At 46.9% G+C, this 14,707-nt stretch overlaps 1 protein-coding gene across 1 annotated transcript; it reads left to right on the top strand.

Moving 5' to 3' along the window:
* LOC109720181 lies at window positions 7,316–7,831 on the top strand. Its single transcript, XM_020247100.1, has one exon. It carries the CDS (start codon window positions 7,316–7,318, stop codon window positions 7,829–7,831), a length of 516 nt encoding a protein of 171 aa, XP_020102689.1.

The raw sequence follows: 14,707 nt of genomic DNA, 5'->3' as shown, positions 1-14,707 counted from the left end.
TTTGCTAACGGTGCTTCAAATCCTTCGGGAGGAGAAGCTATTCGCAAAGCTGAAAAAGTGTGACTTCTGGCTTTGAGAGGTTGCTTTCTTAGGGCATGTGATTTCCGAGGGCGGTGTTTCGGTTGACCCGAGGAAAGTCGAGGCGGTCGAGAAGTGGCCACGCCGAACAAACGTCACGGAGATCCGAAGCTTTGTGGGCTTAGCGGGCTACTATCGACGATTTGTGGAGGGCTTTTCAAAGATTGTGACTCCACTTACCGGTCTGACACAAAAGAGCGTCAAGTTTATTTGGAGCGACGAATGTGACCAAAGCTTCAATGAGTTGAAGAAAAGATTGACGTCGGCTCCAATACTCGCCTTACCGATGCAGGGCGAGGACTTTGTGGTTTATAGCGACGCATCCTATCTAGGCTTGGGGTGTGTCCTGATGCAAGGCGGGAGGGTGATAGCTTATGCATCCCGTCAGCTAAAGGACCACGAGAAGAATTACCCCATCCATGACTTGGAGTTGGCGGTGGTGATCTTTGCGTTGAAGTTGTGGAGGCACTACCTATACGGTGCACACTGCGAGATCTACACCGACCACAAAAGTCTTAAGTACCTATTTACCCAGAAGGAGCTAAATATGCGGCAAAGGCGGTGGCTAGAGCTATTAAAGGATTATGATGTCGATATTCTCTACCACCCCGGCAAAGCAAATGTGGTCGCGGACGCACTTAGTAGAAAGTCGGCGAAGAACCTCGCTTTTGATGTTACCCGGCAAACACCCCTAGGGCTGGAAATGGAGCGGCTGGACCTCGAAGTGGTCGTTCCCGAGGTCCCGGCTCAGCTGATGGCGCTCGTTATTCAACCGACCTTATTGGAGAGGATCAAAAATTTGCAACCTGCAGATCCGAGTCTCCAAAAGGTGCGGCGCAACATCGAGGAAGGACGAGATGGCGATGTCAGTGTGGACGCCGGTGGCGCGCTCCGGTTTCGAAACCGGTGGTGCGTGCCCGAGAATGAAGAGCTTCGCGAGTTGATTCTGCAAGAAGCTCACCGATCTCCATACGCGGATCACCCGGGCGGCACCAAGATGTATCATGAGTTGAGAGCACTCTATTGGTGGCCGGGGATGAAGGCTGATATTGGGCGCTTCGTGGCAAAGTGCTTGACTTGTCAGCAAGTAAAGGCGGAGCGCCGGTTTCCAGCGGGGAAGCTTCAAAGCTTACCTATTCCCGTCTGGAAATGGGAAGATATATCTATGGATTTCGTCGTTGGCTTACCTCGCTCGACAGGGGGACACGACGCAATCTGGGTGATCGTGGACCGCTTGACGAAGTCAGCCCACTTTTTGCCGATCCACACCACCTGGGCGGGAGATAAGTTGGCGCAGGTATATCTTGACGAAGTAGTGAGGTTACACGGGGTGCCGAAATCGATTGTGTCGGATAGAGACCCCAAGTTTACTTCACATTTCTGGAAAAGCCTGCAGGAGGCCCTTGGCACACGGCTCGATTTCAGCACTGCATTTCATCCCCAGACAGACGGACAAACTGAAAGAACCATTCAGACTCTGGAGGATATGTTGCGAGCGTGTGTCATCGATTACAAAGGAGGTTGGTGTAAGTATTTGCCGATGGCCGAGTTCGCCTACAACAACAGTTATCACGCTAGTGTGGAGATGGCACCGTTCGAAGCTCTTTATGGGCGGAAGTGCCGCTCTCCCATTTATTGGAGTGACGTGGGCGAGCGCACGGAATTTGGCCCCGATGTGTTGTGGGAGGCGGAAGAAAAGGTCCGCCTTGCTCGCAAACGGTTACTCACGGCGCAATCTCGACAACAGAGCTATGCGGATAGGCGCTGACGAGATTTGGAGTTTGCGGTGGGTGACCGCGTCTTCTTGAAGGTCTCGCCTATGAGGGGTGTAAAGCGGTTTGGAGTTCGGGGAAAGTTGAGTCCCCGATACATTGGCCCCTATGAGATCTTGGAGCGGATTGGGACGGTGGCTTATCGACTCGCGTTGCCGCCAAAGCTTGCGATGTGCACAACGTATTCCATGTCTCCAATTTGCGCAAATACATACCGGATCCCGAGCACGCAATGTTGTACGAGCCGCCGGAACTTCAGGAGGACTTTAGCTACGAGGAATTTCCGGTGGCGATTACCGCTCGTGAAGTGCGCAAGTTAAGGAATCGGGAAATTCCTTATGTCCAAGTTCGGTGGAGCAATCATGATGATCACGAAGCCACCTGGGAGCTCGAGGAGGAGATGAAGGCGAATCATCCTCGCTTGTTCGAAGGTTAAATCGAGGTATAAGTTTAGAATTTGAAATTCTAATTAAGTTTTGTAGTATTGAGTTTGTTTTGAGGACGAAACTCTTTTAAGGTGGGAAGGATGTAAGGAAGTGAATCCTCGAAATCCGAGGAATTGACTTCGGTTGGAATCGACTATTCGTCGAGTGTGTAGGCTTCGGAAAGTCCGAAGAGGATTATAATGCATAAAGTGCATTAAAGAAGGGTCCGCGGGAGCACCAGTGCAAAACCTGCACTGGAGCAGAATTGCTCTCGGGGACCGGTCCCTGGCAGGAAGGGACCGATTCCATCAGGCTGGGCTGCGGGGGTCTCTGATGAGACCGGTCCCTAGCAGGCAGGGACCGGTTCCCGAACGTCAGCCCAGCGAAAATAGCCGAAATTTGGCTAGGTCCGGAAAACTCAGCTTTCGGGAACCGATCTCTAGGACAAGAACCGGTCTCCCGGGGACGGGTCTCTCAGGCAAAGACCGGTTCCCGAACGCGAAAACCCCTCTGATCGAAATGGCAGCCTTCGGGGACTGGTCTTCCCGAGCTGGGACCGGTCCCTCACTGCGAAAATGGCCCAGAGAGGGCTGTTTTAGGAAATGAAAAGTTGAGGGGGCTATCTGCAAAATAGCCTATATGAGGTCTTAGGGACCCTTTCTCCCTCTCAGTTGCTCTTTCTCTCTCTCTTTCACACTCTTTCTTCTCTCTCTCTCTAGAAAGAAAAGAAGGAGAAGAAGAAGGAGAAGAAAGAAAAGAAGGAAAAGAGGAAAAAGTAGAAGGAGAAGTCCAAGAAGAAGAAGAAGAAGGTCTTCTTCCCTCTCTCCTTCAACCTAGGGCAAGCTTGGAGCCTGGCTTAGAGGTAAGCTCCAAACCCACTTATGGTAGATTTCTTAGGATTGGGTTTTGTTGCTTAGAATTGGTTCAAATGGAACCTAGAGGAGATGAATAGGTGGTTCGGGCTCGCAATCGAAGCTCGCACCACGGATTTCTCCCTCGTTGCCATTCTAGGCACGGATTTGGGATTTTGGTAAATCTAGGGTTTTGATCTAAATTGTTGGGTCACTAACCTAATTGCTAGGTCTCTGAACGCGTCGGCGAAGTCGGTTTCTCGATCCGACGAGCGGGTGCGGAGAAATCGCCGAATCGGGTACTCGAGGGCTCGCTTCGCCCCGAGGAGTTGAAGCGGCGTGCAAAGAACCGCAACGTCGAGTTTTCTATCGTCGCGGCATCGCCAAGAGGTGGGTGGTGTCCATCCCAAAGCAATCGGTCTCCCTTCTATGTCTTAGTACATTTTGATTCTGCATCTTGTATTATTGCATTATAGGATGATTATGGATTGCCTTTCCTTATGCCTTCCTTGATGATATCGTAGCATGTATTAGATATTTGATATAGAGGATCGATAAGGATTGGGTCGAGATTTGTGAATCCTATAGTGCAGAGGAAGAGATGGGCTCAATGGTTGGTCTAATGTTAAACAAAGAACGAGTGGCATCTAGTCGATAGTAAACAAATGAACGAGTGGCATTTAGTCGATAATAAGCAAAAGAACAAATGACACATGTGAGTCGTAGAGTATGTGAAACCCATGGACTATATGATGATTGTAACCCTAGAGGATAGGGTATTCTCGAGACGAGGATTGGATCATGCTCACGGTCTGTTTTTAAATCTTGTGATGGAAGCCCCACACAAGTAGTGCGCTCCGGAGTTGGTCACGTGGGATTGCCTATTTTGGGTCCCAAGGGTTTGCCTATTTAGGCCCCGGCAGACGGTCTCGGTTCGTAGTGCGAGTTGGCCCTCCCTACCTTCGAGATGGCTAGTGAGCAGTAGCTCTTCAGGGAAGCATGAGATTAAGAAACAAGTGAATAAGAATCGATGAACACATAGCTTTCCTTTGACATGACGACAGGTTAGTTACTTGCCAATTCATTGGACATGCATTCATTATCTATGATGGGATAGTAGTGTAGCTTACTTTCCTGTCCTTACAGCTTTAACTATTATCTATATATCGTATATGTACTTGTGCCCGCTTGGACCTAGTGGGGAGATCGGCGGAGTCGGCGCGAACCCACTGGAACTAAGGAGTTAGTTCTCCACCCCCATTTTACCGCAGGTTCTAGTTCGCGGCGTCCCCCGGTGAGCGAGGGATCGTGGTAAGGGCCGGCGCTCTAGTCGCATTAGCACCTCCCTTTTGCATTAGCTGTCACCCTTTTTGTATTGAGAGTAGATGTTGTATAGGGTGAGGTTCGATGTGATTGTATTTATATTTTGGAAAAATGTTAAAAAATGTATTTAAAATGCTAGTAAATTAGATGAATGTAATGGATGCCTCTTCTCTCTTTAGTCGTTCGGCGTCTGTTCGACGCGCCCCGGGCCGGACCAAATTGGTAGCGGTCTCGGGGCGTGACAGAACATCTCCCTCTCTCTCTCTAAAACCTTCTCTTCTCTCTTCCTTCTCTCTAGACCTTGGAGCAAGGAGGCTTTAAGGAGGGATCTTGGTGGAGAAGAGGAGCAAGAAGAGGGTGTTGCTTGCAAGAGTGCAAGAGATCAAGGAAAACTTGAAACTCCAAGGTGAGTTTCTATGGATTTGAGTTAGGGTTTTGTTGTTTGCTTCTAGTTGTAGCATCTAGGAGCTCTCGTGGTAATTTCCCCCATGTTTCTTATGCGTAAGGATTAGAAATAGGGAAAATGATATTATACAAGGACCTATACTTAGGGTATTCGGATTTTGAGATCGAAGCTTGGGTTTGATCTCATTCTAACCTAATTGGTAGGTCAACAAACGCATTGGTGCGCTCGGTTCAGCGATACGACGAGCGTACGCGACGATATTAGGAAAAGAAGCTAAATTGGTACAGATTGTCGCAGCTCATGGCGAAAGCGTCTAAAAATTACGAAAATTGGACCACGGGATCCTAGTAGCACTAAAAGGTGGGAGGTGCTGTCCGAAAACACCGGATCTCCCTCTATGTCCATGTCACTTTATTTGAGCATATTGATATTGTAGCATTCTTGCATGTAGGGTAGTGTAATGCGTGTTAATGGTTGAAATGCATTTAGATGCTTAAGGAATATGTGAATTGGTAAAGAACCATGTGAACCATATGAGAATGTAACGACCCTATGTGCATGTGAATGTGTAAAAGACTATGACAATAATAAACAAAGGTGCCATTGACATTAGTGACCAGATTGGCACCGAAAATGTAATAACTAAACAAGGTTTAGCTTATTGTGGCATCAGGACCATTGTGGCTCAGATTTGGTGATATATATGATATGGTAGAACCTATCATTGGCATTAAGACAGTGTGGCATGAGACAGGTTTGGCTATACCTCCTCAAATTGAGGATGGGATCATACTCACATGTATCGATTCCGGCTTGTGAGAGGTCGCCCCTCCACAAGCGGTGTACTCCGGAGTGTAGACACCACGGGTAGGAGTGCCCGGCGAAGATCCCTCGGGCGACAGTGCCATGTGCCTTCCCCGGTTGATGGGATGGATCCCTCGGGGGTATTTTCAAATGCTAATCACGGTAGATGGGACATGTGAGATGTGAGTTGGGGCGAACTTAATGAACCCTGGAAAGATTGGGTAAAGGCCAAGTAAAATGAGAAATGGACATGCATCCATCAGATTCATGTATTTGATTATCTATCTATCTGTTGACGGTTGTTTTGCAGGCATTGTATTAGTAATTGCATTAGATGGTTCGATAACTATCTTTATTGAAATACATATGCCTGAAATAGATCTAGTGGGCGAATCGGCGCGGTCGTCGGCCGAACCCACTGGGAACTTTGTTCTAGTTCTCATTACCACTAACCATGCAAATTAGTGCACGAGCGGGGCGGCGGAGGATCGAGGCAAGGGTATCGCGCCGTAGCTAGCGGCCCACGGAGTATAGGCATACCCTACATTTTGAGTATTCAACTTTTGTATGTTGAACTAGTAAGGATAAATGATGTAATCCGTATATTTTGGGTTAAAAGGTTAAAAGCCAATGTGATGTAAATGAATGGATAAAATGAATGTAAATGTAATAGCTTATTTGTGTTTGATTAAAATGTAATCAAATGACATGTATGTGGATAAATGTTTAGTTAGTTTCGATGCTTTCACATGTGGTTATGTTGTTGTTTGCCCTCGTGCAAACCTTGTATATCTTGCAAACTCTTTGTTGACTTGCTTGTAATATACATGTTGATTGAGCCTTGGGCGGATAGGGGAGGTGCTGTCCGTTCAGCGTCTGTTCGCGTGCCCGAACCGACCAAATTGGCCGCCTCGGGGCGTGACAGATATGGTGGTATCAGAGCAATGTGAAAGCAAAAGTCTATGATGGACTTAGGGACCTTAGGATTGGAAACCTTAGGAATTTAGGACACGTATAACGTGGACTCGGATATGCGAAGGCTATGGATTGGGTTATAATTAGAACTTCTCTAAAAGGAGTTAGAGAAGAATTCGAGTGCTTATTGTTTTCTTCTTGAAGGGTTATGTGGGCGGCCGACTACATGACGCCGAGAGTTGAAAATGAGGACACTTGTTTGCTTTCGCTTAATTGGGTAGCTGTTTGGAATGTGTAAGAGTTACGCGAGTCGAGTAATAACGTGTGTGTGTCGTTTCAGGAGCTAATGTCCCCGAGACGTTACACGCGTCGATCCGCTCCGGCATTGCCTGATGAGGTGCCCGAGCAAGCGAGATCTGATGAAGTCTGTGAGTTGCCGGCCCAAGTAGCAGCTTTGACTGGGGCTATGCGACAGCAAGGGGAGCAGATAGGAAGGCTCCATGAGTTGGTGGCTCGACAGGCGGCGGCGGCTGCACCTGTACCTCAGGACCCGCCCGCACCTGTAGCACCTACTCCGGTGGCGGCGGATCGGTGACGGCTATTCCTCCGACGCCTTCGGGTTCCTCGGCTCCTATCCCGGAGGTACTTGAGGCCGAGTAGAAGCGGTCGTTGGCGGCGTTGACGGCCTTCAAGCGATTCAATCCTCCGACCTTTTTGGGTGATGTGAAAGACCCATGGTTGATGGAGTCATGGCTTTCCGTGATGAAGGCGTTGTTCGAGGATATCTACACCCTCGAGAAGGATAAGGTTCGTCTGGCGGCTCACTGTTTAGAGGGGTCGGCTCGATCATGGTGGACGCGAGTGAATAATGGTCGGTCTTTGGATCCGGCTACTATGTCTTGGGAGGCGTTCCGGGAGATCCTGTTAATGGAGTACTTCCCAGAAAGCGACAAGCGGAAGATCAAGGAGGACTTTCGCAAGTTAAGGCAAAGAAATCGAACGGTGCGGGAGTACGAAAGGGAGTTCTCGCACATGGTTGATTGCGTTCCGGGCTTGGTTCATGGAGACCGGGACCGAGCGGAGGTCTTCGAGTGCGGGCTGCGGCCGAAAATATTCAAGACTATTCATGCACTCCGGTTGAAGACTTACGAGAAGGTGCTCGATCGCGCATTATGGGTAGAGCGCGGCAACGCCATTGCGCGCGAGGAACGCGAGGCGTTTGAAAGGGACAAAGACAAGGAGAAGTCCAAGAAATGACCGGCTGGTGGTTCCGCGGGGCAGTCGAGTTCTAAGTGACCCCCTCGTTACCCAAGATCGCAGTGGCGGGAAGGCAGAAGCCAGTCAAGGGGTCAGACGACTTCCTTCTCGTGCGTGATCTGCGGTGGGAATCATAGGCCCAATGAATGTTCTCAGCGTGACGGGAGGTGTTTCCGAGCGGCCAAGCGGGACACTTGAGTTGGGATTGCCCGGGCGGCGCGTCACCTGCTCCGTCAGCTGCTTCAGCTCAGTATGCTCCACGACAGCTTGCAGGATTGCCACCTGCTATGTCGGTTGGGCGCACTTCAGCACCGCGTCAGCCGGAGGGATCACGTGCACCGAGTAGACGGGTTTTCGCCACTCAGGTAGAGGAGCAGCCTGCTATACCCAACGACATCATGGCAGGTATTGTTTTGATTAATGGCATTAGAACAAGAGCATTGTTTGACACGGGTGTATCACATTCATTCATTGGTGCATCGTTTGCTAAGACTCATGGCATGGAAGTAGTGCATAATCATGATTATTGGTGGGTTAACGCACCGAAACATTCGTTTAGAGTTCACGAGGAGTGCTTAGCTTGTCCGGTTCAAATCAGTGAATGGATCATGCCGGCGGACTTGCTAGTGTTGAAGCAGATATGGGGATTTGATGTCATCTTGGAAGTTAATTGGCTCTCCAAGTATTATGCCAGCATTGACTGCGATAGTAAGGTGATCACTTTTCGTGAGCCTGCTCAAAAGGAGTTGGTGTATCAGACGTGCAAAAGCTCGCGTTTCATGGCGACTGTGTCAGCGGCGAGGGCGAGAAAGATGATCAAAGGCGGATGTGTGGCCTATTTGGCAACCATGATAGAGCCTCAGAAGGAACACCCTGAACTTGGAAATATCCGAGTTGCATGTGAATTTCCGGACGTGTTTCCGGCGGAGTTATCGGGATTGCCACCGAATCGGGAGATCGAGTTCGTCATTGGCTTGATTCCCAGAGCGGCGCCAGTTTCGAAGGCTCTGTATAGAATGGCGCCGGTGTAAGATATGAATCCCTAGGATCTAAAAGGTAAAAGACACCTAGAGGGGGGTGAATAGGTGTAAACGGCAACAATCTCGAAACTCGATGCAAATTTAAAATAGAATACGGAAAAATAAAATCAGCACACCGAGAATTAACGTGGGAAAACTCCAAACCGGAGAGAAAAACCCACGGGACCGACCACACAAAGAAATCCACTAAGAAAACATGAGTACAAGTGATTTATCAAAAATACAAGACTCGAAATACCGAATTCTCGTTGTAGAATATCTTTGCCAGTCCTCGATCGCTTGAAATCCTCCAACCGATCACACTGCAAATCCTTGCAGCCACACACGCCTCGATTCCACGAAACGCCCACCGAATCCACGGTCTTCACGCGAGATCCACGCGCTAACGCTCCATCCGAAGCTCGTAGAGATTTAACAATTTATGGTGATTTAAACTCTTTGAAAGCACATATGATATGAGGAGAAATCCAAATCAAAACATCACCAATTTGATCCTTAAAGAAAGTTTGAATCAAAAACTGAAGAATCAAACCGGTGATCTAAAACTTGATATTGAGAAACATGGATCAAAAGCTCAAATCAAGCCGTTAGGGTTTCTAAAAGATTATCTTGCTCAACTCAGGTCATATGGAGATCCTCATATCATATTTATAGGTTTAGAAGACTTCTAGATAGACTAGGATTCCAAAAACTCATTTTTAAAAACAGACGACGGTCTCAGGGTCCGGTCCTCTCGAGGAGACCGGTCCTTGGGGGACCGGTCCTCCAAGGTGAGGTCCGGTCTTACGCTGCGTAGATGTCAAAATATGCGTACGGGAACCGGTCCTCAATTTAGAGACCGGTCCCTCCCTGCGCAACAAGGAAAAGCACCTACGGGGACCGGTCCTCAAGACCAAAGACCGGTCTCCCAAAACTTCTACGCAGAGAAGCTTGATGGGTCCGGTCCCTCTGATCAAGGACCGGTCCCCGACCCCTGATTTTTCCAGAAAACTTTTGAATAAGTGAAAAGAAAATCAAGTCTTCTAAACATCTTTTAATAATGAAAATTTCACCATAAATTGGTTCTAACCATACCTGAGTTCTCAAGGGTCTTTGATCACAAAACTTCAATTCTTTTCGTCAATCTTCGTCTTCTAATTCTTCGAGACTCTATCCAAAGAATTCACGAAATCCGCCAACTTATAAAATCCTTAACAATCTCCCCCTTTGGCGATTTCGTGACAAAATACAAAACGAATTTACAATACTTATCCAAAGACAAAAATAAGAAGGTTATCGCAATCACCAAACAACAACCTTCTGCGTGATCGATCCAACAAAAACAAAATTACATTTTTAATATCCTAATACAGACTCTATGACTTAGAACATGACATGGAGTCTCGAAGTCTTGAAATACCCTGCAAAACAATCTCCACACACTTCATCAAAATTTGCAAATAAATCGGGTATTGGTCAGTTCAAGTACGCAAAGTCAAGAGTTCGAGCAAGCATAGTTACATCCTAAACAAAGTCAAGAGTTCAAGCAAGCATAGTTACAACCTAACAAGCAAGCATACATCCTAATACCTCCTAAGCAAGTAAGCAAAGTAAACAAGTAAGCAACAAGTAGCAAAGTTGAAGCATCATCATCATCCTCCCCCTTTTTGTCAAGAAAACGCCAAAACGACCAAACGGAGGAAACACCAAAAGAGCTCAGTCGGAGTCAGCACCAGGCGCAGGAAGATCCGCACTACAACACCCTAGTTTATCAAAGATAGCGCGCATCATACGACGAAGCTTGCCCACTTGGCGAGTGAGACGCTCCTGCTCGGCAACCATGCGAGCTTGATCCTCAGAAATCCGTCGAAGTTCGCCCGAGATGCGTTCTTGCTCGAGAGATAACCTTTGTTGTTCCCGATAAACAGAAGAGACGGACATTTCTTCCTCAGACACCTCAGCCGAAGGACGAGAAGGACCAGGAGGCGGAGTGGAACGCTGCTGAGACGAACGTCGTGGAGGAGAACGCTGAGACTGAAGCTGCACCGAAGACTTGATGAAAGTAGTTTCACTAATCACACCCAGACTATGCTCATAGGACGAACATCGTGTGTCCACATCAAACATCCGCAGTATCCGCATAATGATCAAAGGATAAGGCAACCTCTCAGACTGACTAGAAGTCTTGATATCTTTAGCCATACGGCGCCAAATCAAAAATGGAACATTAAGATTGATCCTCCTATCACGAACCACATTCGGCATACCCACCAAATACATATAAAGCATGCGATCCCAACGTACCACCTTCGTGTTAGCCAACGGCATGATATTGTAGCAGACCACAAAATTTAGGAAACGATACTCGATCTTCAATTCCTTTGACATCACACAAATGCCGTTCGGTTCAACGTTGGGCAAACATACTCCATTCATAACCAGACGCCAGTCTCGCACGATTAAATCCCCCTCAGAAAGGCCACTAATTTAATCTTACCTTTTTCTACACCTTTCTCAATGTAGAGAGCAACCTTACACTTTTGATGGTGGCGTACCTCCTTTCTCGATGGTGGGGCCAACAGACCAGTCACACACGTCGATGGTGTACAAACAAATTTCGTAGAGTTAACTATTTCTTCGGTTGTTACAGACCACTATATATACATATAATTTTTAAATTTTCCACGAAACCTCTACTATTTCGTACTCAATGAATGTATGTAGAGGATCCACTATATTCCACCTATCACTTTTCTACGAGTTTCTCGGTGAAGGAAAAGCATATAACACGTATTGAGTTAAACTAGTAGAATAGGATTAAAGTATTAATACCATAGAACAATAAGGAGATAAAACCGTTGATACTTCTGAACAGCCCTGTTAAATAGAAATCTAGCACTAACTATACAACTAAAACTGTCATATGAGTAAATCTTAAATAAAGCAGATAAACAAGTTGCTTAAAACTGTAAAACTTATAAAACTTTAACTAAAACAAACGGTATAAATATTTTGAAATAACATACAGTAACCCTATGTGAATATAAAAAAAATTATTTTTTTTTTCCTTCCTCTTTTAAAAAAAACCATGCCCCTGGCCAGGGGACACAACTTCCTGGCCAGGGAGGCGGGCTAGGAAATATTAGGGAAGCCAGGCCAGAGAGAGAATGAAATGGAAAGAGAAAGATTCAGAAGAGGGTGCTGTAAAGAACCAGTGGACTCCCTAAAACGAAACGAGTAATGATCAAAAGAAGTAAACCTAACCATGCAAAAGCTAAATCCCAAGTAAATGAGTATGGATAAGGTTCTTATACCGTCTAATCCTAAACTAGACTTTAAAACAACACTAAAAACAAAGCATTGTAATTAGATACGATATAAGAACACTAAGAGCTCAAAAAGTACGTAGGGAAGTAAAAAAAACTACGTTCAAAAACAAAGAAAACACACCGGGATCTAAACAGTCAACAAAAAAAATTTTTAGACTTACCATAGACACAAAAAAAAAATAATGTTGTCCCTAGGAAAAGCTTTTGGTTTTTACATAAGTGAAAACTAACACGAACACAAAGATTACCGACCACCACCAGCTCCACCATTCGCAGTCGCATGAAGCTGAGTCGTTGGACAGCTCGGAGGCCAACTCCTACAGCCCTCACTTATACGAGGACTACTTCTTAGCCTCTGACTCAGCTGCCTAACCCTTCGTGAGAGAGGCCTTCACCACAGCTGTTTCTTCTTTCCCTTCCTTTTCCATCAATGTCTTTTCCTCTTTCCCGTCTCATGCCGGTTTCCGTTTCCTGGACTTTTTAACTGTATGAGAGCTTCATTCTTCTTCTGACCTCCACAACTGTAAGCACTTGGATGGCGACTAAATGGAGCGGCCTCATGAGTTCTCCCCGTACAACTAGGTTTCTCTGCCAGATACATGAGAAGCTTCTGAACATAACCACTCGCGGTGCAACCTCAAGTCTTGAATTAACTTGCCCAAGGACCAGAAGTTCGGAACAAACTCTTGCCGCCAGAAATACGCTAATCACTAAAAGGGCTTGTTAGACCTATAACAAACCTTAATTAAGCCCTTAAGATATACGCTCGCCCTATAAACCTTCTAAGACTACCACCTGGCAAGTAGAAATTCTGGTTTCACGCACCGTAGCTCAACTGTTAATGCGGACTTTGATAACGAAGACAAGAACCATACGTCCGAGCCTAACTACCGTGACTTATGAACGTACGACCAAAACTACGCNAATAATGAAAATTTCACCATAAATTGGTTCTAATCATACCTGAGTTCTCAAGGGTCTTTGATCACAAAACTTCAATTCTTTTCGTCAATCTTCGTCTTCTAATTCTTCGAGACTCTATCCAAAGCCTTCACGAAATCCGCCAACTTATAAAATCCTTAACAGCCGGTGGAGCTTAAGAAGTTAAAGGCCCAGTTACAGGACCTGCTCGACAGAGGCTTTGTGAGGCCGAACGTGTCACCATGGGGAGCTCCTGTGCTGTTTGTAAAGAAGAAGGACGGTACACTTCGACTCTGCGTTGATTATCGCAAGTTGAATAAAGTGACGGTCAAGAACAAATACCCGTTGCCGAGGATAGACAACCTGTTTGATCAGCTGCAGGGGTCGCGAGTATACTCGAAGATAGACCTTCAATCGGGATATCACCAGTTAAAGATCCAGCCGAAGGATGTGCATAAAACGGCGTACCGTACGCGGTATGGCCACTATGAGTTTACGGTGATGCCGTTTGGGCTTACGAATGCTCCGGCAGCGTTCATTGACCTAATGAATCAGGTCTTTCGACCGTTATTAGATAAGTGCGTCGTGGTGTTTATCGACGACGTATTGGTGTACTCGCGGAGTGAAGAAGAGCATGAGGAACATTTAAGAACCGTGTTGCAAATACTCCGGAACGAGAAGCTTTATGCTAAGCTTAAGAAGTGCGAATTTTGGCTTTCGGAGGTGACCTTCTTAGGCCATGTGATATCCGGGAGTGGAGTCTCGGTGGGTCCAAGGAAGATTGAGGCAATTCGTGATTGGCCTCGTCCGACGAGTGTGGCGGAAGTCCGCAGTTTCCTCGGATTGGCGGGCTACTATCAGCGTTTTGTTGAGGGGTTTGCGAAGTTGACTACTCTCACACGCCTAACGCACAAAGGAGTAAAGTTCGTGTGGAGCGATGGTTGCGACCAAAGCTTCCAAGAGTTGAAAAAGAAGTTGACATCTACCCCGGTACATGCTTTGCCAATGCCGGGAGAGAGCTTCGTGGTGTATAGTGATGCTTCCTATAGTGGGCTCGTGTGTGGTCTTATGCAAAATGGGTGAGTCATTGCATATGCTTCGCGCCAGTTGAAGAGCTATGAGAAGAACTACCCGATACATGATCTCGAGTTAGCGGCGGTCATTTTCGCGCTAAAGTTATGGAGGCACTATCTTTACTGTGAGCATTGTGAGGTATATACCGATCACAAGAGCCTCAAGTACTTGTTCACCCAGAAAGTGTTGAACATGCGGCAGCGGCAGTGGTTGGAGCTGTTGAAGGATTATGACCTTACTATTCTATACCACCCCGGGAAAGCTAATGTCGTCGCCGATGTGCTAAGTAGAAAATCTGTTGAGAACTTGGCGACGGCGATTACTAGTCAACCATTGTTGCAAAAGAAAATGCAACGGTTTGGATTAGAAGTAGTAGCGCTGGAGGTTCCGACTATTTTGGCGGCACTAGTGGTTCGACCGACCTTATTGGAACGGATTAAAGAGCGGCAAGTTGGTGATCCATATCTCCAAAAGGTGCGGAATGACATTGACGGCGGACGCGCCGGTGACTTCAGCATGGGATCCGACGGTGC

This window comes from Ananas comosus, linkage group 1 (assembly GCF_001540865.1).
Source record: "Ananas comosus cultivar F153 linkage group 1, ASM154086v1, whole genome shotgun sequence".
NCBI lineage: Eukaryota > Viridiplantae > Streptophyta > Magnoliopsida > Poales > Bromeliaceae > Ananas > Ananas comosus.
The sequence above is the reverse complement of the archived record's forward strand: the minus strand, read 5'-3'. Positions and strand labels throughout refer to the sequence as shown.

Bases quoted from the DNA above. Each gene is read 5' to 3' on its own strand.
- LOC109720181 (XM_020247100.1), top strand. From the start codon at position 7,316: ATGGAGTCATGGCTTTCCGTGATGAAGGCGTTGTTCGAGGATATCTAC.